Consider the following 27172-nt stretch of genomic DNA (forward strand, 5'->3'; position numbering starts at 1 on the left):
AGAGCTGCCCAAAAGTACTAGTGGGATAAATTATAAATATCGCTTTAATATTTAGGTAAATTTTCCTTTTTCATTTTCTCTGTGTAGAGAAACTTCAGTTTTATTGCATGTACCTTCTCATAAATGGATTATTTAATATTACTGTTGTTTAAAGGTCTCCTTGCCGGTACATGTGTGTCTATTTTCTTTAAAACTTTAGTCTTCCTGACTTTTTCTTTCTGTGGTTTACATTTTTTAACGAAATCTAGAAAACTATATTATGTAAAAAGAAGCAGAATAGTTTTGAAAGCTTATAAAAAAACTAAAATTCTATATGACAAAATACACAGAAGTTCCCCTGCACTTTACCAAAATTTAGAGAATTAAACGTTACTTACCATTAGGTACATATTTTACCATGAGATAGATTAATTAATTACAATTTAAGCCATTAACATGTAAAGCATATAAACAATTAATTTTTAAAATAATTTTAAAATTTAAACACATTTTATTCAACAAGCTACTGATTATTACTTTAACATGGATCTTCATTAGGTGATGACCGAATCAATTAAATATTTCATTGTAACCAAAATGATTCGTTACTATTACAATTTTTTTATCAAATGCATTCGCTACGAACGATTTTGTTTGTGTTTGTAGCAATAAACAGTTATCAAATAAAAAACGTTTCCGCAGTTTTAAGATATATTCACACTTATCAATATATAAAGCAAAAATTGTTGTGTCTTTATTTATCTATTTTTCTGAAACTGGACATTTATTATTCTCATAAACAAAGTAGAAAACATAATTTTAGAAAATTTTAATTTTTCTTGTCCAATTAATGTGCCCTTACCCATTCCACCATTTTACATGTAGTGATGATTTTAAAAAGAGCATTGTAAATATAGATAATAATTAGCCAATTGTCAGTTTAATTGAAAGGCGTTTATTGACGTGTTTATTAAAAGTTATTTAAAGCAATCAGAATTATTGATAGTTGTGATGACTATATTAATATCACAACATCGTTTAATATTAGACAGTTTAATAATAAACACAGTTAACAGATGATGATGTTAAATCAATTGAAACTGAAAGTAACAAAAGTCTATTTTTTAAACCTCAACAGAAATGTTAACACTTTTTACTAATCGTAAAATAAATACTTATCAAATATTCTTGAAGCTTTAAATAAATAAATGAATAGGAACTAATTTTATTTTCAAAGATTTTTTCTCATTTAATAAACCGACTAATAACTAAGTACCACAAAAGGCCGATATAGGTATGAACAACAATTGGCATTGTCGTTTACCTATTTAGTTTCAAGATAATATTTGCACCTACTAACGTTTAATTGTAAAATATAATGGTAATTAATACACTTGTACAGTAAGTACTCTTGTGTTTTACCTTTGTAATTTTTGTTTAGACTACAAATATTTATTATCTGCGTTATATTTGTTGCAGCAATTAATATGGTGGCTCAATTCCAAACATGTATTGAAATGGTTTTTATAAAATAAAAATATTTAAACTTTATGTTGATTCTAATAATTACGCGACTTTACGTACTAAAATAATTGGGCATTAAAACTGATATATTTCGCCGTTGATGTTACCCCACTGTTGTAAATTTTCTATATATTTTTGGTACTTCCCCAGTCGTGCTCGCTGGAAGGATATAGATAATTAATGTAGTAACATAATAACCCAATGGTCAGAAATGAGTGACTTTGATTTTAGTAACTTCATGAATGACATTGCCTGATGGTTATAAAAAGATCAAAAAACCTTTACGAAAAAAAAATAAACAAAAAGGACCCCGCTAGATCCTTACAGAAAATAGTCTTCTGTTGCTCTTTGAAAAATTGTATTCTGGTAGTTCTCGACGTGTAGATTAAAAGTTCCAATGGGTCCTAAGTCGTAAAAACTCATTATTTTGAGATATGGTTCCTTAAATTTGCCATTTTCTGTAAGGATTTAGCGGGGTCCTTTCTATTGTATCTGGAAGTATAAAAGGAGATGCATTGTTTAAGGAATATAATTTTATTTAACAGTACATCTAAATTCATACACAACTTTGGCCGTTTTCGCATTGTATTTTTCACATTCTATTAAGAAAATATTTCACATTCTACAATAATAAACTATTGTATTCTTAAATTCGTAGACATAGATATAATATATATTGAAAAAATAAGTGAGAAAAATAATTTGGTAACTATTATGCCTTTTTAAAATTGCAAAATGTCGAGCGTTGTGCCATTCTACTGAAACAACTTTTTAAACATCCACTTTTAGATTCGTATTTAGTTAATATTTAAAATATATGTATTTATATCTACATTATTCAGTGGATTTTATAGTTTTCGTGTTTAGGTATCTTTTGATTACATAATCAACTAGGTATAAGCAATTGGTTTGCATATACTGACAATTCTTAAGAATTACGTAATTCTTCTAGATAAGAAAGCTTCTAAAGTATTCTAAACGTTTTGTTTTTTTTTTTTGATACTCAGAAAATTAAATACATTAAAATAATAGTACGAAAATGTGATAATGATTACAAACAGGGCGTCAAATTTTCTTTGATTTGTCTGAGAACCAATTGAATGTATATTTGTTAATTAATACACTTTGAATATCGTCAAACACCCTGTATAAAATTATGAGTTTACTTTATTGCTTTCGAACAATCAGTTTTTTCTATTTTATATGCCAAAATAACAGTTTTTAAAAAGCACTAGAGTTTTACTTTAAAATTCCTAAGAAAAAACACTCTGCATTTTGCTGTTCAATTTCGTATTCTGATTGGTTAGAGAGAGAACGAGAGATATTGCGAATATTGTCAGTTTGCAAACTTTTCAATTTTAACACTTATAAAATCACATGCTTTCAGCAGTGTTACAGGAATTTTTATAAATAATCAGCGTTTTTCCCTAAAAATTATTTTTAAGTACACTTTAGCAGTTAATATAAAATGTACAAATGAGCGTTGTTAGATCTATCATAAAATTCATTTCTATTTTGGCAATTTTATTATCACTTACATACACACCGAGGTACACGCAAAATTAAAATCCATTTCATATCCAAAATAACATTTTACATGTACATATATAAAATAAAGCTTTGACCTTTTGCTTTGTTTTTCGATCAAGAAACCAGAATAGTATATTACACACCAAAAGGGGGTACAGCTTTTCCTCTCTGGTGTAAATTACAATTAGTAAAAATGGGGTTTCTTGCGCGGGAAAAAAATCAGAAAATAAAATCGTACTTTCAAAAGTGATATTTTCGCCATTCTTAAAGGTAAATGAGTTATTATACAGTATTAGATACTGGCTAATGCGAACATCGCATATTCGAAAGCTCGCATAATGTGTACAGCAAATTACTTAATTTTTAGCCACTGTATACCATGAACAAATAGAATATTTATTAGCCCTAAAAGTCGCCATTTCGAAATATTGGAGTGGAATCAGTGTAAGAATAAATTTAAAGATGTTGTTATTGAAGCCCATCAAAGTGACGAGTTTCAGTATACAAAGCTTTAAACCCAGTGGGCAAAAAAAGTGATGTCGACCTTATGTTTTACCAAAAGATTAATGAAAAAAGCGTTTAGAATTTATGTAACAGTAGAAAGTGGATTTTTTTTTAATATGTAACAATAAGGTATGCATTTAAAGCTTTGAATACAATAATAATTTGCTACATTCAATGAGTTCAATTGATTGATTGTCGATAGCTCAACTTAAGAAAATGTTATTCGCTTCACATTTACAATTACTTCAACTTTACGCGAAATTTCAAATAAAGTAGTTGTTAGGTAGGTAATTAACTCAATAGACATGAAGTTCTCATGACATATTCATGTAAAATCGTCAACCTTATAAAAGAGTTTTAATTAAATAAGGAAGAATTGAATTATCAAAGCATTATTATCACGGACTGAACAATCTGTCTGAAACAATAATTTTAAATATGCTTTCAGTTTGCTGTCTTATTTTCGCAAAGATGTTTGTGTTTGGAAAACAAAAAATAAAAGAATTCTTAAGCATTTGCAGTTTTCAGATGATATCTAGATCTAATCCAAGGCTATGGAAAGACATAAGCATCACAACTCACTACGTTCGTGTTGTCTTTCGCTATCGTAATTTTATGATCTTAAGCAATCAAATAAAAGCATTTTTCAGTTAACACTTTTTTTGGGCATGCTTGATTGTTTCGAATTATAAGGCTACGATAGGAAAAGACAACACAAATGTAATGAGAAAAAATCCTGAATCATTTAAAAACTAATCTTTATAATTTTTTTGTTACAACAAAGCAAAAAGTCAATGCTCCATTCAGTTTAAATCTAATTTTTCCATCACGTACGTTTATTTTCATCATCAGACTCATCGTTTTCGTTGAGCAGCGGACTTTCATCGTGCACCTTCGATCGACTGCCTTTTTGACTTCCGGAACCTTTCTTCTGACTGGGAAAACTAGGAATGAAACTGGAACATGGTGTAGTAGGAGCTGAGATTGACATCCAGTTTTTGGGACCTTTCCCAAACACCACGTGTCTCTTTTCTCCACCGTAGGACTCGTTCAAAGGCATGTACATGGTCTTCGCTTTGCTTCGATGAAAATAACTTCGCATCTTTTGCTCGTTAGTGATTTGTCCTTGCGGAAGAGGACTGCTTTGCTGAGGCAACTGTTGAATTTTATCTAGGATATCGCGCAACTCTCCCGTGGGACTGGTAGCTCTAGGCGGTGAATCGGGGGTTCCCAAGTTGGCGAGACTGCTCACGTCCGAACTGGTTATGCTATTGACTACATTGATATCGTGCTGCTGATGGCAACTAGTGAGAATGGCTAAGGGCAAGTGTGTTATGCTACTGGGGACGCAAACGGACAGATTTAAGAGATCAGTGAAATTGTGATCGTCATCGTGCGATTCGGATTCGACACTGAACCCGTTGCACAGGAGCGTCCTATTGAACGCGCGTGCTGGTGGTGAATTTCCATCACAAACGTCCGGTTTGCTCCTGGCGAACGTTTCCGGATTATCGAGAGCGAGTGACGCTTGAGGCGAGGGTGCACAGGTACTGGAGGAACTAGGCTGTTGCGACGTTGCATTATTATTGTTGTTGTTATTATTAATAATATTGGTATTTACAAAACTATTGGAGTTGCAGACTGAGCAAGTGCTACTACTATTATTCCGTTCCGAACTGTTGTTTGCCGATTTTTGATTGACTACGAAATTGTACTTTGTAGTTAAAGTACTGTGTGCAGAACTACTTAAAGGAATGCGAGTCGACGGCACCATGTTCGAACTGTTGGCCGTCGTTGTGGCTATGTTATGGGCGCTGATGTGCGATCGCACGCTGGGACTTCGATGACTTCCGGAATGATGTTCGCTGCAAGTCACCGATGATACCGACCTGGGAAACGACGCACCACCTGCAGAATGCGTACCGTCGACTTGAACTTCTTCCAAACTACCGGTGCAAGAGTATGGAGGAGGTATAATAGTGTTGGCCTAAGAAATAATACAAATCTATCGATTTTCAAATAGACTTTCCACTCTTAACGCACTACCAAAACCGAAAGAGAAAAATCTCAGATTAGCGATGATCAAAATTGGTTTTGCGAAAATACAATACCAAGATTAAGACTGTCTTTATACTACCAAGACCAACTCTAAAACCGAAAGAGCAAGACCAAAACTAAATATGCAACACTAACACCAAATACGAAAGACTAAACAAATGAATATTACTTTCAACTCTAACAACTGTCGACATTATTTTCTTGACAAGACAAGTCATGACAAGCTTGGGTGAATGAAATTTCAGCATTTAAGACAGTTATTATGTTGTCAAATAGAAAAAGACCAAAACCAAGAACAAGACTGAAAGTATTTTAGCAATGCCAAAAGACCAAATAAACAAAACCAAGATTAATACCAAGACTGGGACAGTACTGGTCTTGCTCCTACTTTACTCATTACCAGCTCAAATGATAAGACAAAATTTTCAAGCTTTTCATTCGCCGAAAGCCTATTAATACTGTCTAACCCAACCAACTGACGATTATTTCAATATTAACTGGAAATAATACTACAATTTATGAAGTNTATATTTAAATGGGTCCATACAAAATGAAGGTTTTAATGTCTTATATTAAATGTGTTGTTAGTCTTTTAATAAGAATCGATCTGGGAGGAAATAGCATATCCTTTTAGCTATTGTACTACATATACATATATATAAAGCTATTCTACAGGTGAATGAAATTTCAGCATTTAAGACAGTTATTATGTTGTCAAATAGAAAAAGACCAAAACCAAGAACAAGACTGAAAGTATTTTAGCAATGCCAAAAGACCAAATAAACAAAACCAAGATTAATACCAAGACTGGGACAGTACTGGTCTTGCTCCTACTTTACTCATTACCAGCTCAAATGATAAGACAAAATTTTCAAGCTTTTCATTCGCCGAAAGCCTATTAATACTGTCTAACCCAACCAACTGACGATTATTTCAATATTAACTGGAAATAATACTACAATTTATGAAGTTTCTTTTAGTAGATAAGATATACAGTGTAAACTCTATATAACGACACTTAAGGGACCGAATATTTTTCGGGGTTATACAGAGTGGTCGTTAAAAGGAGAGAAATAAAAGATATTATTTCACTATTCTATAATAATATGCATTTACCAATATAGTACACATTTTGCACACGAACATTATTATTCATACATTGCGTATAGCCTGTTATCTTCGTCTGATGTTTTATGCGGCTCCAATATTTTAATTGTATTTTGTTACGTATCCTACTCATATCATGAGATACTGCTGGATCAATTTGATTATATAAAAAGTATTTTTTTAATAGTTTCGCTGCATCAAGTGCTTGTTTGATGCTTGGTGGAGGGACAGGATCGTCTTCTTCAACAACGTACACAGCTGCAGTTCTTATCTATTTCGGCAACTTAGAAAGTACTGCTCAATCATTTATAATGCTGCATTGTTGTCGTTAAAGAGAGTAAGCGTGACGCTATATAGAGTGTAATATTGTATAGAAAACAATGTAAACTAACCAAAGTCAAGCAATTTCGACGTTTTAAGGAGTTTGTCGTTAAATCGAGTGACGTTATAAAGAGTTTACACTGTATTTTAAAATATCGAAAGTATGTATTTTTACATATATAATAACTATTTTACTTACCTCGTTAACAGAATGAATGAAACTAGAACCCAAAGAATCCATTGTGCTGGTTGCAGAAAGGGAACCTTAAACAGAAAAAAATAATTTCAAAATTGCAGACGCTTTTTAAAAAGCTTTCCGTGATTTTTTACCTACTGGCCTGACGATGTAATTTCTAAAATACTGAACCATGAGGTACCCTGTTGTACCACCCCATTTGTGGTTTTGATCATTCGATATTCCATTATAACTTATTACAAGGGGGTACATGTCAGGTTTTGAAGTTACCTTAAGATGATTCGAGGTACATATTAATTGGTAGAAAGAAATGTGGAAAGAAAATTTTTAAAATACCTCACTATAGGGCGGAGGGGCTTGATAGAAGCTGTTACATCGGCTATATTGGGGTGGAGCGTAACAAGAACCGTTTGAGTCCGGTTCTGAAACCCGGTCTTCTCTTCCAGAATTTTTGCAACAAATTAAACTGCTTTGGCTATGTTTTCGCCATAAGGAACAGGCACATAAAATACCAGCTATCGTTACCATTAGAGCTGCCCAAAAGTACCTGAAAGCAGAATCAACGTTCGGAATTCCACTTTAATACATTAAACCGCAATTTTATGTGAATTATAAATGAAAAGGGGGAAAATCTAAAAATACGTTCAAACGAACTAAATACTAATGATTTTGCAATATTAATAACAATTAATTTACAATTAGGTGTTTTCCTACAGTAACTTGGGATAAATCTAGAATTTATCAGAATTATCCATTTTTCGTAACCTTTTCGATCTTCCGATGTTTTAGGGATTTACTAAGACAAAGTTCAATTTGTGAAATTTTTATTAAAGATTTGTATAAGGAATGGTCATCGTCTTAATGTCGCCAGTCCCACAACTGATTGGACAAACAGCTTGACTTCTCCATATCCTGAACCAATTTTTGCATTTCCATAAAACTAGACATGCAGAATCCTGATTTATCCGACTTTCTTGATATTGATAATTGGTGACATTGTAATAATGATAACAATTTAAATACCTTTCAATGAGTGCAGAATAAAATTATGTTGTTAGTGCCTTAGCCAATTATGACTTCCATGTGAGAAAGTATTTTTTTTTTGTAATTTTGGGAATGTGGAAATTTAGGTCCAGTTCAATCAAAAATGGGAAAATTGACTTTTGGCCCACTTCCAAAATAAAAGACGATTGACTAGTAAAGTTAATGGATATGTTTCGAAAAACTGAATCGTGGCTCCACTCTCATATTGGTATGCAAGAAAAAGAGCGAATATAGATTTATTATATCTATAGGAAGTTAGATAATTCAAGATGGAAGGAGCAGACAGAGCATAGCGCAGAGACGAGTTGCCTTCAACAAAAAGAAGTCACTTTTATGCTCGCGAACGGTTAATTTAGAAATACGAAAAAGATTGTTAAAGGTTTATATTTGGAGCACGGCGCTGTATGAGTGCGAAACATGCACGGTGGAAGCGACAAAAAAGATATTTCTATAATCAATAGTCTAAATGTGATCTTACAGGTGAATGTTGAGGATATCGTGGATAGAAAAGGATAGAAATGGGTATCAGTCAATAGGAAATAGGCGAGATAAGTTGGTAGGACACCTTGTTAGGCATGAAGGGCTAGTCAGAGACATTAGAACCATAACCAGGAGTTAAGAGGAGTAGAGGTAGACCTAGATTAGATTACTATCCACAAATAGTTAAGGATATATGATGTTCTACTTTAAGGGAAATGCGAAGATTAAGAAAAAGTGCAGGTGCGTGTCCAACCAATCGTGGGGTTGACGACGATGATGAAATAAAAGGGTGGGTATATATTTAAATGGGTCCATACAAAATGAAGGTTTTAATGTCTTATATTAAATGTGTTGTTAGTCTTTTAATAAGAATCGATCTGGGAGGAAATAGGATATCCTTTTAGCTATTGTACTACATATACATATATATAAAGCTATTCTACAAACTCCTAACGACCACAAGAACAGTTCACGAAATAACCTTTTCTCAGTAAAAAAGCTAATCAATCTAAAAGGGATATATATATTATTCAATAAAAAAGCAACATTAGCAATAGTTTTTCTTTTTCTTGTCGCTAATTTATGTTTGTATGGACACAATTATTTGTGATCCTGTTTATTCCGTTTTATTTATCGTAGTGGCTAGTGAGTCGTTAACTGCTCTTGATGAATGAGCCGGGAAAACATCCGTGACGTCATTTTGTATCATTTTATTTACATATTATTTACTTAATATAAAATAAGAGCCGAATAGCCTCGGGACCGTTTCAATACAACAGCTGCGAAGGACTTTTGGATGCCAACCAAAACTACTGACGAAACGCCGGTGTCCTCACTGAAGGAGGTGAAATAATCCTAGAATATCAAGCACTACACTGATAAAGCCTGCCGTGAAAGCCTTGGCCTTTTCATAAGAGCTGAATTCGAAATATTTTTATATATTTATACATTTCGTTTTTGATTTCCTCTTGCACGCAACTAAAACAGCTGCAGAATGCAAAGATATGCATGCATTAACTTTTCGTGTTTTAAATTCGATATATTTATTCTCTTGTACTCGCATGCAACGCTTATAACGAAGTCCTAGAGCTACGAATGTAATCTGCATGTAAATTCCTGCAATTATGAACACGTACAGTTGAAGGATTTTTGCTCCCCGAGCGTTAACAGATTCGTAATTACGTAATAATACATAATAATAATAATAATAATGTTGGGAATATTTTGCAGATGGTTACGCAATCGTAATATAAATTTGATCAGACACTAAAACTTTCCCAAGTTTTACGAAATTCGGTCAAAAGTCTGTTTGCATATAGGAAAACCACAGGACTCTGCTAGATCCTTACGCAAAATGGTCATGTCTCAAACTCTTTACAACTTTTGATTCTGGTAGTTCTCTACGTGTAGATCGAAAGTCTGAAAAAGCGTAAAAACTCATCTTTTTGAGAATGGTTCCTTAAATTTGCATTCTTCCCTAAGGATTTCCATGGTACAATTATACCTATCAAAATACGTTGAAACGTTTTTTAGGGTTTTATGTGAAATTTAATGTTTTACTGATGATTTACAGGAATTGACAAAATCATAAAACTGATTAAATATTATAACTGTTTCAAGTTTAATAAATTACATTTACACTGGCGTATTCACGATATCTCATTGATTGTAAAAATATTAAATGGTTTTTCAATTGTAATGATAAATGTTTCCTATTTTTTCTGGTACTATATCATAACATGTAGTCATCATCATCATCATAAGGTCGTAAGTCCTAAGACTGCTTGGAGACGTACCTCCACTCTTTTCTATCCTGAGCTAATCTTCGCATTTCCCTAAAACTAGAACAACCCACATCCTTAACTATTTGCGAACAGTAATCTAATCTAGGCCTACCTCTACTCCTCCTAACTCCTGTTTCTGCCTTTAATATGTATCTGACGTGACCTTCATGCCTGAGAAGGTATCCTACTAACCTATCTCGCCCATTTCATATTGACTCCCATGGAGTCCTCTGTTCTCCTATTCTTTCTAATACCTCTTCATTTCTAACGTGTGGTACTATTAATAAATTGGGAATGTCTCATAAATATTCTGATGTTTGGTAAATACAAACATGATTATATATTTGACATTTTTAAAATCGTCAAATATTTTCAAAGAATTGCTTATTAATTTAATATGATGTTGACTTCATTTTAAATATCTTCCATCTTCAGATGTCTATTTATTTTTTATTAAAGTAGGTACTTATTCGAAGTGTTTCGGGGAAGAGACCTGTTACTTTGTATCTTACCCTCTCAGTAGTTATTTTACTGATAATATTCTCGTCATTATTGAATACCTACTAAAAAAAACATAATCGTCTTTATATAACACGTTCTAACATCTTCCTCTCTGTTTATAAGTACTTTATTATGTTACAAGATTTAATTTCAGCTTACGTTTACGGAAGTNGCTATATTTCAGCCAATAACGAGTTTGGCTCTTGCTTCAGGATTCTGTGCTTCATCAAATGCATTTATTTTATTCGTATAAAAATTTTGAAAACGCTATCATCATCACTGCAGGATCGTAAGTACGAAGACTTGTTGCAACTTCAGGAGGCAAAAAAGACAACCCAACAATTATAAAAAACAACTAAATAGATCTCCTTTACAATAAACTGCAAGACTTTAAATTACTTTGTTGCCATAATAATACGATATTACAGCTTTTCTTTAAAAATTTTTCGTGTTTCGTTCTTATTACTGTCTCATTTCTTGATTTTTTACTGCTGTTTTTAGCTTTTCACTAGTAAAAATCAATTGGACAATGAATACATGATGTGTGCCAAGATTTTAAACTTAATATTTTGTTGAGTTCAGTTCGCTGCGAGTGGAAAATCATTTGCATTCCTATTGTTTCCAGAAGCCCTCTTGTTTCAAGCGAAGCCGATTTTGTCTTTAAGTCAACATTCACTGAAATATCTTTAATTATTGTTCTGAAAAGTCGCAGAAATACAGCGTAGTATAACACAGTGTTTCCTAGTTTCTGGATAAACAGAAAAGTTTAATCAAGTCTTGTGGTAACAGTATAAACCAGTTGTTTACCAATGTATTATTAATACATGTATACAATGAGAAGAAAGAAAATAAGAAAAATACGTTATACAGTTTTCAGGAGAACTTCAAACTGAACAAGTTCGTATTCAATGCTGCAAAGATACTTCAAGAACTTTTCTTTTACTTTTTACGTTGCCTTTATAGGAACTCTTAGTATTGTGTCGAACTATAAGAGAAAATTACTCAAACTTATCTTACAAAAAGAAATTAAACTTTAGGAGTTTTTTTTTTTTTCAATTTACTTGTTTCTGTATCGTCATTTCACAATGGAGTTTTATTATATTGACTTTCGACTTTACAGACGTTTCGATTCGCACAACTAGCTGTTTAGAAACCTAGTAAAATATTAAAGTTCTTTAAAGGTCTAAAAGTTTTAATTCCTTCAACTAACTAGAGATGCAAAGCGAAACCGGTGAAAGTTTTATGAGGACTTTTAAAAGTCAATTTTGTTTGTAAAACAACAGTTCCATTAGTACTTAGGAATAAAAATTTTCTGAATTTGAAGGACAAAAAAATTTCCTATTTTCACTTACCAGTGGCCTATAAATATAGGATTAAGAACACTAGAAGTAGGTAAGCTAGGAGGACGATAGGAAACCGCTGGCGCAAGGATGTAGCAACATCCTTGTTTGCAGCATTCCTTAGGGGGAGAGCAATAGTGACCGCCTTCACAATTTTTCACCGCCACCTCCTGAAAAGAGAAAATTTAAAGGATTGTTACTCAAAGTACCATTCGACTTAGATTAAATACCACAGATCAGACATCCAAATACAAAAAAAATAGTTTCAAAACCTTCGTTTTTCGATAGTCCTAAGGATAACCTTTCTGAAACAAGTATCGTAAGTATCGGTGGAGTTAAGATCAAAGTTTTGCTTTAGAAACGAAGTGTTAAATTCATTCTGTTCAATTAAGCTAATTAAAGACTTAACCGAGAATCCATCTAGTACCTACCGTCGATCTGGAGATGAAATTAGAATTGTATCTATAGATTGATTTTGGATTAAAACTAGATCCCAATTATCAAGTTTCAGCAAATTATAGATGTTTATTTATGTTCCTTAAATAGAAAATTAAAAAAAGATAGTATAGCATGATCGATAATTAGTTCTCCTTATTTTTATTCCAGAACATTTATAGAAGATTTTACGCGCGCGATTGTAAGTTACATCATATTTAATGTTTTGAATGTATTTATAAATTCTTGACATGGTGTTACTGTTACGGTTTACAACAATTAATTATAACTCCGTTGTTCATTTATACCAGTATTTTCTAGTTTAAACAAGTTTCAGTTATTGCAGTTTAATTTACAAATTGAAACGCAATCTATAAACAGTTGTCTTGCTCTAATAATGCTGTACGCTAAATAGTTATTATTTTGTACGAGTCAATCATCGTAATTGATGAGGTAGGTATAAATATATTCCATTGTCTTTTTGATAATATTAGATGCAACAAAGACTAAACTTTTGAAGTAAATACAAGTACATATATTTGAAAATAATTCCAACGTTTCGCCCTTTGATTGTGACTTTTTCATAGAAATTGTAAGGTCGTAGAACTTACGGATACTAATATCTTGCTTAGGGAAATTACCATGCGGTCTCGTAATCTGGGTTAGGTACTGGACTGACAATGAAAAAATTACCATGTTAGCACAGTAATGCTTGTCAATACATGTTTCTTGCACCTACTTTATAGTGACTAACCATGGTAACTTTTGTAACATTTTTTAAGATGTGATCAACGTTCTGTTTTTAAAATTTCCGTTTTACAGTTTCCACTATCCTGTTTCTTTTTAATGAATAATGTGTAGTTTTTGTGAATTGATTCTTAAAAATATCTTAAAATTTACTTCTATATCATTTTAAACAATAACGATCACGCCTTTACGCCTGTGGACAAACAATTTCCTTGAAAAATACCACAATCAAAGGGTGAAACGTTGGAATTCTGTTAAATATATGTAGCTATATTTCAGCCAATAACGAGTTTGGCTCTTGCTTCAGGATTCTGTGCTTCATCAAATGCATTTATTTTATTCGGTATAAAAAAATTTTGAAAACGCTATCATCATCACTGCAGGATCGTAAGTACGAAGACTTGTTGCAACTTCAGGAGGCAAAAAAGACAACCCAACAATTATAAAAAACAACTAAATAGATCTCCTTTACAATAAACTGCAAGACTTTAAATTACTTTGTTGCCATAATAATACGATATTACAGCTTTTCTTTAAAAATTTTTCGTGTTTCGTTCTTATTACTGTCTCATTTCTTGATTTTTTACTGCTGTTTTTAGCTTTTCACTAGTAAAAATCAATTGGACAATGAATACATGATGTGTGCCAAGATTTTAAACTTAATATTTTGTTGAGTTCAGTACGCTGCGAGTGGAAAATCATTTGCATTCCTATTGTTTCCGGAAGCCCTCTTGTTTTAAGCGATGCCGATTTTGTCTTTAAGTCAACATTCACTGAAATATCTTTAATTATTGTTCTGTATCTTTTACTTCATTATTATCATCTAAAACAAGCATTTAATACATGCTGTTGTCTATACATTTTACAAATTTAATATTATTGCTTTCTCGGAAGGTATATATAAACGATATAAAAGAAAATATTTTTAATTTAACGCGTTCCGTAAAAACAAAAACTCAATCGTAATTGTAATTGTAATTGTGCTTTTTAGCATTAACAATTATGCATTTATGATTGCAAAGTTACCATATTTGCAATAAATGAACTATCAGTTGTCTTTTGGATGAAGAAACTGGTTAAAATCGGTTTTATTGTTACTGAATGCCAGACGGAAGATATTAAAAACAATTTGCTGCATTCTTTGTGCTATGAATAACAATAGAACGCATATGTCTATATTTATACATAATATACGATAATAGTAATTTTGAATAAAATTGTTAATTTTTTCAATTAATTAACATTTTGTCTATACAGTTGTAGGCAGTTACACAAGAAAACGTTTTGTCAACATATTTCGACTTCCTCCCTTTTTATTCTCCAATTATCAACAAACTGTTATCTTCTTCATTATTTTTATACTGAACTAGGTTTACTAGAAAGCATGACAAAGATTTGAAGAACTGACAATTATAAAGGCCATTTACAAACCAAAATGCCGGTTGCGATACATCGACAACGTGTTTGCGGTGTGAACTTATGGGGAATGAAACAAGAAACTTGAGGACTTCCTGTTGCAACTGAACAGCGTAAATGCGAAGCTACAATTTAAACAGAAAAGGAAATCAATCGCACCCTTTCGTTTCTGGACGTCCTATTAGTTATAAAGAAAGATAAAGGAAGACTAGGACATAAGATCTATCTAAAACCAATATATACTGATAGATATTTACATAAAAAGTCTTAACCAACAACCCATACATCAGAAAACAGACGTGATAAAAACTCGAGTGAATAAAGCAATAAGTTTGTATAAACCACAGTTCCTAAATAGGAATTTCATATTTCAACATCCCAAAACTTTATTAGTTCAGGATGGCTACAAAATTAGGACAACTGTATTAACCCGAAAAGTAATTCAATTTCAACAAGCGCCGACCGTGAAAGCCTACCTTCAACGATTAATTATTAAGTTGATTTATGGCACATTATAAGTAAACGTTATATTACTGAAGAACGGCGATAACGTGAAGAACGGTTACGTAAATGGTAAAATTCGAAAAATTTCACTGCCTAGGGAAGAGTCTCATCCGCTTCGGAATTAGGTCAACCCTCAATGAAAACAAAGAAGCGTCTTGTGAACGACGTGTGTTGAAATAAACGGAAATGTAAAAAGACGTATTTCGACATTGAAAAATTGGATTACAAACCCCAAAGAAAACTATTAAACTCGTTTTTCTTTCTTTAAGGGTGACGAAGCCGTAAAAATAACTCTAGATAGTACACCCTATTGCGTTAATTTATTGCTTAATACAATATTCATTGAGTTATGGATGTGGCTGGAATTGTTGGCTATAATATAAATTCTGCCCTTGACTTTTGATGTTGTCTATTAATTAGAAATTGGGTTCGAGAAAAAGGTTCCCTTATCAGTGGAATATTTCCAAAGTCTAATCACGAAATTACCTCTATATCCCTTTGTATCCCTTTGCACGATGATTATGTATCATTTAATTTTGTTAAAGAGAAATAAGCGTAATGTATTTTTTAATATAAAGGGCTTTTTTACAATCCTGACTGGTACCAATTTCTGTTTAATTTCAGTATCATAACTACTTTTAATGAGCAATCAGGAAACAGGGACAACCATGCGAAATTATAACTGTATGCTCAAACGTTCGGGATGAAATCAATCTTGAATCCAATTAACTCCCATACTAATTTTCAAAATGTAATATTGTGATGATATTAGTAGAAAACATGCAATTTTCTTTAAAAAGTCAAATGACAACCTTAAAAAATAATTATACTTAAAATTTCCTCGTAATATTTATAACTTCTTAACTCTCACACTTCAACTCTTTTCATTTGTTTTAGACTTTTGTGCACATGTAAAACATACATAATACGTTTGATTTAACGAATTATTTGTCTGCAGGAACTGCAGTTTTCCGTGTAAAATTTCCGCGAAAATACATCTATTTCTCCCATACGTTCACAATTAAATAAATCTACTTACAGATGTTTTATTTTACCGAATGAGAAGTAATGAAAAAATCCTTGATCAAGAACAAAATTCTAGGAAAAGCCTTTGCCTATAAATTTCTTACCAACACTAATAGAAAAACGAGGGTTCATCTACATCTATTCCGAAATTACGATAGAACGGAACAAAATTAAAAATCGTAAGAAAACTAATCCCCTTGAATCCACTATCAGAACTCAACGAGGAAATTCTTCGTACGAATTGACCCTAGCAGTAAGAAAAACTTTAAAATGGTTTTTTTTCAAACGTCCTGTGCCTTTTACTGTTGAAATCGTTTCGTCTAGAACCCATACAAAATCTAATTTGGTAAGTAGTTTGAAAAAAATTGTAATGATCTTTACAGCTAATTTTAACAAACTAATTTAGTAACGTTGAATGTACTATTAGCCATATTACAAAAGATAAAAAATGAAATGGATTAGAAACTTTAAGAGGCAGATGCAATTAAACTACGTAAAAGAATGACAAAAGAAGTTAGCTGATTGATATTCGTTAAGAAATTATTTCTTTTGCAAATATGATCAGTTTATAAAAAAAAAACTGTATTAGTTTTGTTAACACAAGTGTGTATTTTAATACTTATTCCTATAGATACTTATTTTTGTATAAACAATAAGATAAAGAAATAATGCAATTACAAGTGAAGCAATTTTTTAGTCTTACCGTAACAGTTGCCATTTTAGCATCAAAAAAACTTCCTTTCTTGATAGATAGCCATGGTAAGTAAAGTTTACCGGTTGACACACTCGACTGATGTTAACAACTACAAATAAACGATTTTATTAAAAAACAAACTAAAGTAGTCGATCTATATATTACTTCTTAAAACTGATCATTAATATATATTAGAAAAATATTTGATACTTTTATTTTCGTTTCTTCTAAACATGTCAAAGTATCTGAATTTCAATTTTTTAGAGTTTTGCTTTTATTTGAATTTTTGAATTGTCAAATAAATTGGTAATTATTTTTTTAGAAATACCAGGATAATAGAAATCGATTTTTAACGGAAAACAACCGGGAAAATCTTGATCATTGAAGTAATTGTAAAAATCAAGTAGTAAATACTTACCTTTTTCTTTATCGAGGCCTCTTGTTGTCTCTGTCGAGCATTTTATTGTTTGAAATAGTTGTTACATTATCCATTAGGTTGGTGGCCAAAATGTTAACATATGCTGATCGACGTGGGAAGGCATTGGCGCCAAAATGAGGAGTCCTGGCGCCGGATGTCCTGCTTCCAGTCCTGCAACAGGAAAGACGCATGCCTCATTGTCGTTACTGGAACAAACAGTAAATATATGGGACAAACAGGAGCGTAATGAACGAAACAAAATTGTAATTTAAAGTCTATCACACAACAGTTAATTAATTGATTAATTACACATTTTCTTAATGTCATTTTATGGTAAGGCAATTGTTTTCATTTAGTTAACGTGTTTTAATTTTTTTTTTTACTTTCTTTTCTTGTTTTTTATCTTTTATGGTAATTTCGTTCTTTGGTTGCTTATTGTTCATTAGTTTAAACATCCCCTTTTTTGATACGATGATTTATTTCTTTAAAACTAGCGTCCAGGGAAATGCCCAGAAAGAATTTCAAAATCTTCTTTCTACAGTACAATATAAAATAATAAATTTAGATGACAACATGAGTATTATGAGCTTTCATTTTCATTTTTACAAATTACTCGATCCTAACGGAGAAAAGTCTAAGATGAAGATGATATTTTCATTTAAGCGTGACAGTAGTTACTTGAGATGTTCGAGATTCAGATTACATTGCAGATTTTACATCTAGATGGAGGCTTATTAAAGTTTGATAAGATCTCAACAATCATCAGGTAAGATGAATTATCCGTCGTCAACACTTTAACGTTTATGTAATAATTCTCCAAAAGTTGAAGTATTTTCGATTGTAATGCACTTTTTCAATTCATTTCCTAATCATTATCTATCGACAGTTACGGTTCGTAATAAAATGAAGCGGATACTCTGGCTACTAATCAGCTAGCTGAGTTGAATGCAGCTCATTAAGCCGTCCCGAAGCTTTTTGCTAGGAATAGGTGGTGAAGCGGGGAGCAATGTGGGTTTCCTAAGTAATGCACAGTGTTGATATGAAGAATACCGTGATATAGTAAATATTGATTACATTGTTAGTTTAAATAAAAGAAAACTTTGAAATGGTTCTAACGACCAATTATTGTTGATTATTTATTGTACCTATTTTGAAAACTCGGTTCTTTTTTATAGTAATCTTCTATTAACAAGGTAATTCAGGGAGTTGAATACAGTTCAAATGTTGTCGCTGTGTCGTCATGTTGAAAGCAATTGATGGTAATCAACTGCACCATTGGGCGTTATTAATTATCTTCATTAGATCGAATTGTTTTGATACGTAATGATGAGGGAACTGATGTCGAACTCATTATTCAAATAGATTCACGATGAGTGTTTATTAAGCAGATGAGGGCGTCTTCTTGCTTAGTTTTTGAATTTGTTTCTGTACTAAATAACTTCTATTCTTTTTAAAATGTTTATTAAGGATCTTTTTGGTTCTTAAATGAGTTAATTTGGCGCTTCAAATTCCTGATAGTTGAAATTATCTTTGATCTCTCCACATCAATTAAAATATTGGTTTTAAGCTACTGAAAAGGCGTCCAAAGAAAACAATAAAGGGATAAGAGGTTTGGATGAATTAAATACTAATTAGAGGCCTCGGTTTATCTACGAAAAGGTCAAATGCCGCCTGTTGAAAATTAATTTTTACCAAAAAGGAAATGAAACGTATTAATATTAAACAAGTAGAACTAAACAAAATCAAAATGACATTGATGATTACAAAGTGGTACTATTACAGAAAAGTTTAAACTTTCAGAAAAAGTCTCTCACATAGTTTTAAAAACTTCATGCTTCTTAATAACAAATACACATTTGTTTAAGAAAAATGCATATTCTTTTCTTTTACGTGCATTCAAGGCAAATTAAACAATGAAACACGTTTGCACAAAATATAATAATGATGATGATAAAGCTACATACAACACAATTTAAATAAAAATATTTATGGTGCTTCACGAAACTTTTTTGAAACATTATTTATTTATTTTCGTTTATTTAAAAATGTTTTCACAAAACCAGGGACAGTGGAATTAATTAAAAAAAGTTTTATCAGAAAAATAAAGCAGCAATAAAAAAACAAATGTAAGTAATTCATGTTCTAGTTTAACAACTTTGGAAACCAGAATACGAAAAAAGAAATGTAGGTGACCTAAAATAGTCGAAATGTGGGTATTGATTATATTTTCAAAATTTTTCGTTTCCAAAATAACAATACGACGTTAGCTTACTTGCAGCTGAACATTTAATACATAAAAACATGTAATTTTTGAAATGGTTTATATAACAAAGTACTTCATTGATTTACCATAAATAAACCAGTGCGTGTGTCTTATGAATACATTTATGAATGAATTACCGACTGAATTATAAATTTTAGTGAATGAAAACCTACCTGAAAAAATACACTGAAGGAGTTTAGTTGTGAAATTATTTTATTTTCTATTAAATTTCAACATTTTTCTGCATACAAACTTCGCTACACCGTATCCAGACGCGCACTACTGGCATGACGCCATGTTGGAGGGGGTTTTAGACGCCGACGTCGCGGCGCAATGCAGACTTGGATTTACTTCTCCAATACATTCACTGATAATACTCCTGCTTGAATGTAATTTTGAAATGTTTTATTTCGAGTAAAAGTTGGCCTTTTTGTATGCTTTTATAATGAAAGAGGACCTAGTTCTAATACATTAAATGGAATGAACAGAAATTCGAAATATATTTTTATTAATTAATGACATTAAAAAATACTAAAAGATATAATTGTAAATACATACATCCTGATGTGTTTGTATAATTTTATATTAAGTTGCATTTCTATCGGGTTTGAATGGTAAAAGTTTATAAATACAAAATTTTTAAATTTAAATGTGGAGCTTTAAGCGCGCTTTCGACGAATACTTTATATGTCAGTGTAGTTTCGATGAAACAACTATGTCACTGCAGTAAGATAGTAGTCAGATTGTCATTTTGTTGATAACGTGAGGTTAGTCGTGTTAAGATCATGTTAAAGTTTTTCTGATTAAAGTTTTTAATTAATATGAATTCATTAGCTGTCAGTGAATACTCTGCTTATGTTAGACGTAAAATACTGTCAGCTGTTTTCTAATAAATTCTTTTCAAAAATGTAAACCATTCGAAACGATTTCTAACGTATGATCAATGCGATATTTATCTACATACTAAAAAATTCTTTGTTATTTTGAATGTTTTTGCTACTGTAAATTAAAAGTTATATCACTGATAAAAATGAGTGGAAATAAGGCGGAATATCTACGTAAAGTTTACCTATCAGCAGATGTTTTTGCTGTATGTTTACATCATGCTTTTACAACAGAAAAGGAGGAAATTATGGGATTACTTATTGGTGAGGTCAGTATTTCCTTAAAATTCCATTATTTGTAGTATTTAAGTCAGTATGTATCATCAAAGTTAAAACTTTGTTGTGTGTATCAATTTTATTATTTACAAAATGTATGTTGTATAACTGCAATAGGAAGTATTCTATTTGATAAAAAAAATACCGTTTGAAGGTATTAATCGATTACAACAACAGTGTCCTGTTTAGTTTGATTACACACAACTGATAAGATTGCCTTTATCTTTATGTTCGACACCATATTTATTAGTAATTTTCAGTTACTTTTGTTAATTTAAGTAAAATGTTTAAAACACCTGAAGCAGATGTGGCAGAAAGGGAATTAAATATAAGTGCCAGTAGCTTACAAGTTAGTGCAAAAATGGAGCTACCAGTTTTTTCAGATGATAATCCTGTTGTTACACAACAACCAACTTCTACTAATGATGCCACAGATGCAGCCTCTAAAGTCAGACGACCAATTCCTGTTTCAACAATAGACTGGCGTACCACAAATTTATCTCAGTTTATTCCCTTAAGAGGGATAGACTTCTTAAATGGTGCTGAACAACTTCTTATTACGCAAACAGTTGAACTAAGTGCCCTCTTATCAAGTGTAGAATCAGAAAATCGTTATACAATAAAAGTTCCGAATGGGGAAACTTTATTTTATGCATGTGAAAACTCCACAGGTTGTCAGAGAACATGTTTTGGTTCAAGTAGATCATTTTCATTAAGACTGTTTGATCAAACTCAACAGGAAGCATTGGAAATAAGAAGGAGATTAGCTTGTGGAAATTGTTCATTTCTATGTTATTTACAAGTCGTGGAAGTATGGGCTGCTCCAGGGGAATTTATAGGAACAGTTAAGCAACAGTTCAGCTTCGATACCCCAACATATTTAGTATATGATGAACAAGTTAATCAATTGTACAGAATAGAAGGTCCAAAATCTTTTGGATGTTTTGTACCTCTTAAAGAAGCACATTTTAAGATATATAGTCCTGATGGAATGACACAGTTGGGAAGTATTTATCATCAGTGGGATCAAGTACAAGTCGCATACAACTTGGGTGTGCAGTTTCCTAGTCGAAATACTGATTCCAAACACAAAGCTCTACTTTTGGGAGCAGCTTTTCTATTAGAATACATCTATTTTGAGAGAACTAAAAGAACGAGATGCTGTCCCTGCACTTGTTAGAACAAAAATAAATGCTAATAAGGCATATCACTGAATAACTAATTAAGTATATTCTGAGTTTAAACACTCTTGTTATCCTATATTATTGTGCTATTATTAATGTTAAAAGTAACGAGATTAATATATTTATTAAAATTAACAAACATTGAATAAAAACATTATTATTTCACTATTTGTCTGATTATAGATAAATGTAAGAAAATAAAGGTATAAACATTCGTCGTACACTTAAATAAATAAGTTCTTAAGCCCAGAAATGTAAATGTGTATGATCTACTTGAAATTGAATTCTTTGTATGATAGATAAGATAAACTTTAGTGGCGATTATCAGTCGGCGCAAATAGGTATTTATATTGTTTTGTATTTACTTGTTAAAAAATAGGCGCATTATGTAGATGATATGAAATAACTAGTACTTTTTGTGTCACACTTAAACATCTTACGAAAGTTTTATTCCAAGTACTATTATTACTGCAACATATAATTAAAAATTGGGTCATAAATTTCTTCACAGTACACAAACAAATTCGGCTTTTACTTCAAGTCATTTTAATCAATAATTTATCATTCAAGGCAATAAAAATGCAGTCATTTCCTTTATTTCCACAAGGCTTTGAGGTTTATTAACAAATATTATTTTTATTTTCTATACAAAAAGTGAGAATTTCTTAAATTTTACATTTTAATGTATCTATCATTAGATAGTCCATATTACATAAAACCCTTTATAATATGGATGTAGAATAAAAATGGTACTATAAGGAACGTTTTTGATTTTAGGTTGACGAAGAAAATGGAGTTTCTAACATAACTGCTTGTTTCACTTTAAATAGAAGTGATAAACAGCCCGATCGTGTTGAAATTTCACCAACACAATTGTGTTCTGCATCTAGTAAAGCTGAAATTCTGGCACAAGAGCTGAAACGTCCTATGAGGGTTCTAGGATGGTACCATTCTCATCCTCACATAACAGTATGGCCAAGCCACGTTGGTATATAAAAAACAAATTTCTCTTATGCAATACATTAATTCATTAAATTTATAGATATTCGAACGCAGGCCATGTATCAAACGATGGATCCCTTGTTTGTAGGATTGATTTTTTCAGTTTATTCAAGAGAAATGGGTTCTCACACCAATCATGTAACATTAATTTGTTTTCAGTCCCAGGAAACGTATTCCAATCTGCAGAGTCGAGAAATTGAAGTTGTCATAAAAGCTTCTCCTTTTGAAGCTTATAATTTAAAAGGTATTCTTTGTTTGTAAAACTTTATTGTACTGTTTGTTTTTATTGGTTATTTTTTTACAATAGGTGTAGCGGATTTACCAAATATTCTTGTTGAGGAAGAGATAGAAAGTCACAGTCCAAATGACAAGAAAACCAATGATATTTTGACAAAACTGCATAATGATGCACTCAAAACACAAGCTCTTGTTCATATAATTTCGAAAATAGCAATACCAACATGCGAGACCCTTGAAGGTCGATTAAATACTACGAAAAATCGAATAAAAATGCTAAAAGCTCTTAAACAAAAACTCATATCTGGGATAGGACCTTAAAACGCTTCTTAATGATATACTGTATAGTAATCTAATAATTAAATATGGTCTGTAAATTTGAGCTTCTTTGCATACAATAATTCTGCTAAAGATTATTTAAGTTTTATGTTTAAATGAGCGCAACGTATATTTTTTTATATTAATAAATAAACTGCTTATTATTTAAATGGAATTTCAATAATTTACAATCCGAGTAATTTTATCCTTCATTTCAAAATATTTTTAATGTTTATTGTATTTAAAAAATGATATTCAGTATGACAAAATAAAGTAAAGCAATTCTGTTTTTCTGAATCCATTATATACTTCCTTATGTTTTTCGTAAGAGAATTCCTTAATTTAAAAGGAAAAAAATTTCTACAAATAGAGTTGAAAATAAAAATTAATATAACTTTTAATAAACAAAGAATGAACAAACAATTGTTATTAACGAATAATTGTAAAACAAATAAGTAGTCATTCAAAATTAGTAAAAGAACAAAAATCCTGTATGATCAGCTGTATTGGATCTTTATGAAGGAGAATTGAGATTTATTTATTTTTTGTATCGTTAATGATATTTTCAATTTTTAACTAATTATCTTGCTAATTTCGCTAATTTTAAGTTGGGTTCCATTGTAGGATACGAAAGCGTCATAATTATCTATGGCGTCATAGCTGGTCATAGTAACAACAATCATAATTCTACAAAGACCATAGATTATAAACATAACCTGTGAACATAAATTTAGGAAATGATGCAGAAATTTCCTTGAATCTAAATTTTAGTAGGGAATAATGTGTGCAAAAAAATGATATGTTATTCAACGCTAATAAATTTTCCTCTCATCTTTTGCCCAGACTTTTAAGGTTTTCTACTGCTTATGTTAGAGAAAAAGCAAAATCAGCAGGGATTATAGGTAAGCTTCTTATCATTTGCTCTTAGTAGTAAATATGTATTTTTTTATAGTTATTGGAGATGAAATTTTAAAAGGAGACGTAGTTGATACCAATTCTAGTTATATGACGCCTAAACTTCACGAAATTGGAGTTCAAGTTAAAAAAGTTGGTTGTTACCAAAATGACAAGTAAAACGTTGAAATGTTTTCATTAGTTTTCCTTTACAGATTGTAGTAATAGGTGATGATCTCAAAGAAATAACTAATGAAGTGAGAAGTTTCTCTTCGAAGTACAACTATGTTATAACAACTGGTGGAATAGGGCCTACACATGATGATGTTACCTTTGAAGGTTTAGTTACATTCTACAAATATTATTTCCTTTTAATAATTTTAAGTGTTTTAAGGTGTATCATTGGCTTTCAATGAACGTTTAATAGTACATCCTGAATTGTATAAGCTCTGCTGTGAATTTTTTAACACAACAGACATTAATTATCCTGGAATGAAGTTATCTAGAGTAAGTTAAAATGCGACCTTTTCTATAATTATTACTAATGTTTCATTGAAGGTACCTCAGTCATCAATACTAACTTATCCTCAAAGTCACAAATCTTACCCAAATGTAAGGGTAAAAAATGTTTATATGTTCCCTGGAGTTCCACAGTTATTTCAGAAATCTTTTAATTTACTACACAAAGAACTTTTTTATTCACCAACTAAGTTTTATTCAAAGGTGCTTTATTTGACCGTATCAGAAGATAAAGTAGCTCCCTATTTAGATAACCTTGTTAAAAGTAATCCAAATGTTTTATTTGGCTCTTATCCAGATATTACAAATAAGTAAGTATTGTTAAATTTTATTATGTTTTGATGATCAAACGGAGGTGTGCACACTAGAGTGCTCTTTATTTTGATATGTTTTTATTGAAAAGACTCAAAACGTTTTGTATTAATCATAAAATATAAGCATAAAGTCCAGAAATTGTTAAAATAGGAACACTATTCAAGATAATAAATGAAAACAAATGCCATATTGTTTACTTTTGTTTTAATTATTTTTTCTGTGTTCATATTAGGAATCTATAAAAGTTAAAGGAGTAATTTTTGTAGAGGATAAAGAATTTTATTTTGTAGATTGTATATGGTAAGAGTTTGTCTAGAGTCAGTAGATCAAGATGCTGTAAATTCTGCTTATGAGAAATTAATTTCTTCTATACCTGAGCAGTACATTGCTGAAATAGATAATAATAAAAGGAAATAAATTTTTTGAAATCCAATGGCTGTGATTTTTGTTTCTCGTTTTATTTTAAATAAATTATTACAATAATCTACTTTCTTTTCTTTATATTAAAATTGCTTAACGATCATGCATATAATATAATTAATATATTGTAGTTTTGAAATCATATAACAGTGTAATTAGAAAAGCCCGCCTTTTTTGGTTTTGCGTTTGTAACAGTGGTACTACCTACTGTTATACCTATTATGGTTTATTTTTGGATAAATACTTTTTAAAATTCAAGATTGTACTACCATTTTGCAGATTATTTGATGCTTGTCCTTTTCTTTTTAGCATTCAATTTCCTTTAATAAATAAAAAAATGGTAAAGCTTAAAAGCAGCGATTTTTATTTTTAAATTTACAGTGGTACTGCATTTTTGGTGGTTGTTTATACTTTGATTGACTAACAATACGCGCTTCTTAAAATTTAATTTGAAATAGTTTATCAAAAGTTGAAGAAATTAATTGGGGACAATTTAAAACTAAAGAAAGATTAAAATTGTAAATTGCCATTATTTTAAGGAGCGTTAAAATTAAGGAAAATATTTAAAATAAAACTTTTTGAATATAGCAGTGTTTCGTAGTGCTGCTTCATTTTATAACCTTGGTAGAAGTTTTTATGTTGGTATATATTGTTTTCGTTAGTGTTAGTGTCGGTTCGTGAAATTTTAAAATTTTGTTTAAAAAGGATTTCGATTTTGTTGTCAACAGTGAGCACGTAATATAAAGCAAAGCATTGACGACTGTGAAATGTAAGTTGTACTTGTAATTTTTTTTTATTGATAAATCACAAGACATTTAATCTAACCTCAATTTTTTATAAATAGAATGCCAGGTTCAGTAATTAAATTAATTACGTACAATTGATTAAAATTACTGCTTATTAAGGCAAAGTATAGTCTATTTAGGCCTTCCATTATTTTATGAATTACCAAAATTTACTCTCATATTGTTTTTTTATAATTTTGTATCAGTGCTTAAAACATTTACAGTTTAGCCCAATATGCAAAATGTGAATTTAATAAGGGGATAATAGAACGTGAATATTATGTATTTATTTATTTGGCGTAATTTGAAAATAAGAAAACTGCATTCTCAATCACCAAAATAACATTTAGTCTTCATGGCTGCACTTTTTTGAACCTTCGTTTGTGTTTGAGTAAAATGTAAGTTTATAATAATATTTTTGCATTACTAATTTTACTCTATTTATTATTTCTTTTTCATTTAACAGC

General features: G+C 30.9%; 3 protein-coding genes across 4 annotated transcripts; 2 read left to right on the forward strand and 1 right to left on the reverse strand.

The window, feature by feature from the left end:
- Positions 1–2059: 2059 nt before the first annotated feature.
- LOC108745203 (phosphatidylinositol 3-kinase 2-like) lies at positions 2060–20341 on the reverse strand. The gene is made up of 8 exons (XM_025981570.1): positions 20045–20341; positions 17609–17779; positions 17200–17299; positions 12381–12538; positions 7556–7766; positions 7354–7489; positions 7223–7287; positions 2060–5524 (listed from the first exon to the last, which is right to left on the reverse strand). The coding sequence occupies exons 3-8, from the start codon at positions 17212–17214 to the stop codon at positions 4364–4366; spliced, it is 1746 nt and encodes a 581-aa protein (XP_025837355.1). The 5' UTR covers positions 17215–17299; positions 17609–17779; positions 20045–20341; the 3' UTR covers positions 2060–4363.
- A 267-nt stretch (positions 20342–20608) lies between these two features.
- On the forward strand, positions 20609–23942 carry LOC108732218 (lys-63-specific deubiquitinase BRCC36). Of its 2 annotated transcripts, XM_018462901.1 has the most exons (4): positions 20609–21024; positions 22993–23203; positions 23258–23461; positions 23525–23942. In XM_018462901.1, the coding sequence occupies exons 1-4, from the start codon at positions 20902–20904 to the stop codon at positions 23773–23775; spliced, it is 789 nt and encodes a 262-aa protein (XP_018318403.1). In that variant the 5' UTR covers positions 20609–20901; the 3' UTR covers positions 23776–23942. The 2 variants fall into 2 exon arrangements, 1 of the variants encoding a protein (XP_018318403.1); XR_003232560.1 differs by lacking the exons at positions 20609–21024; positions 23258–23461; positions 23525–23942 and adding an exon at positions 21144–22869 and having other exon boundaries at positions 22993–23080.
- Positions 23943–24444: 502 nt separating this feature from the next.
- LOC108745221 (FAD synthase-like) lies at positions 24445–25966 on the forward strand. The gene is made up of 6 exons (XM_018481358.2): positions 24445–24674; positions 24725–24819; positions 24882–25005; positions 25061–25173; positions 25225–25496; positions 25791–25966. The coding sequence occupies exons 1-6, from the start codon at positions 24572–24574 to the stop codon at positions 25915–25917; spliced, it is 834 nt and encodes a 277-aa protein (XP_018336860.1). The 5' UTR covers positions 24445–24571; the 3' UTR covers positions 25918–25966.
- Positions 25967–27172: the final 1206 nt, after the last annotated feature.

Source organism: Agrilus planipennis, unplaced genomic scaffold (assembly GCF_000699045.2).
Source record: "Agrilus planipennis isolate EAB-ADULT unplaced genomic scaffold, Apla_2.0 scaffold38, whole genome shotgun sequence".
NCBI classification, from domain to species: domain Eukaryota; kingdom Metazoa; phylum Arthropoda; class Insecta; order Coleoptera; family Buprestidae; genus Agrilus; species Agrilus planipennis.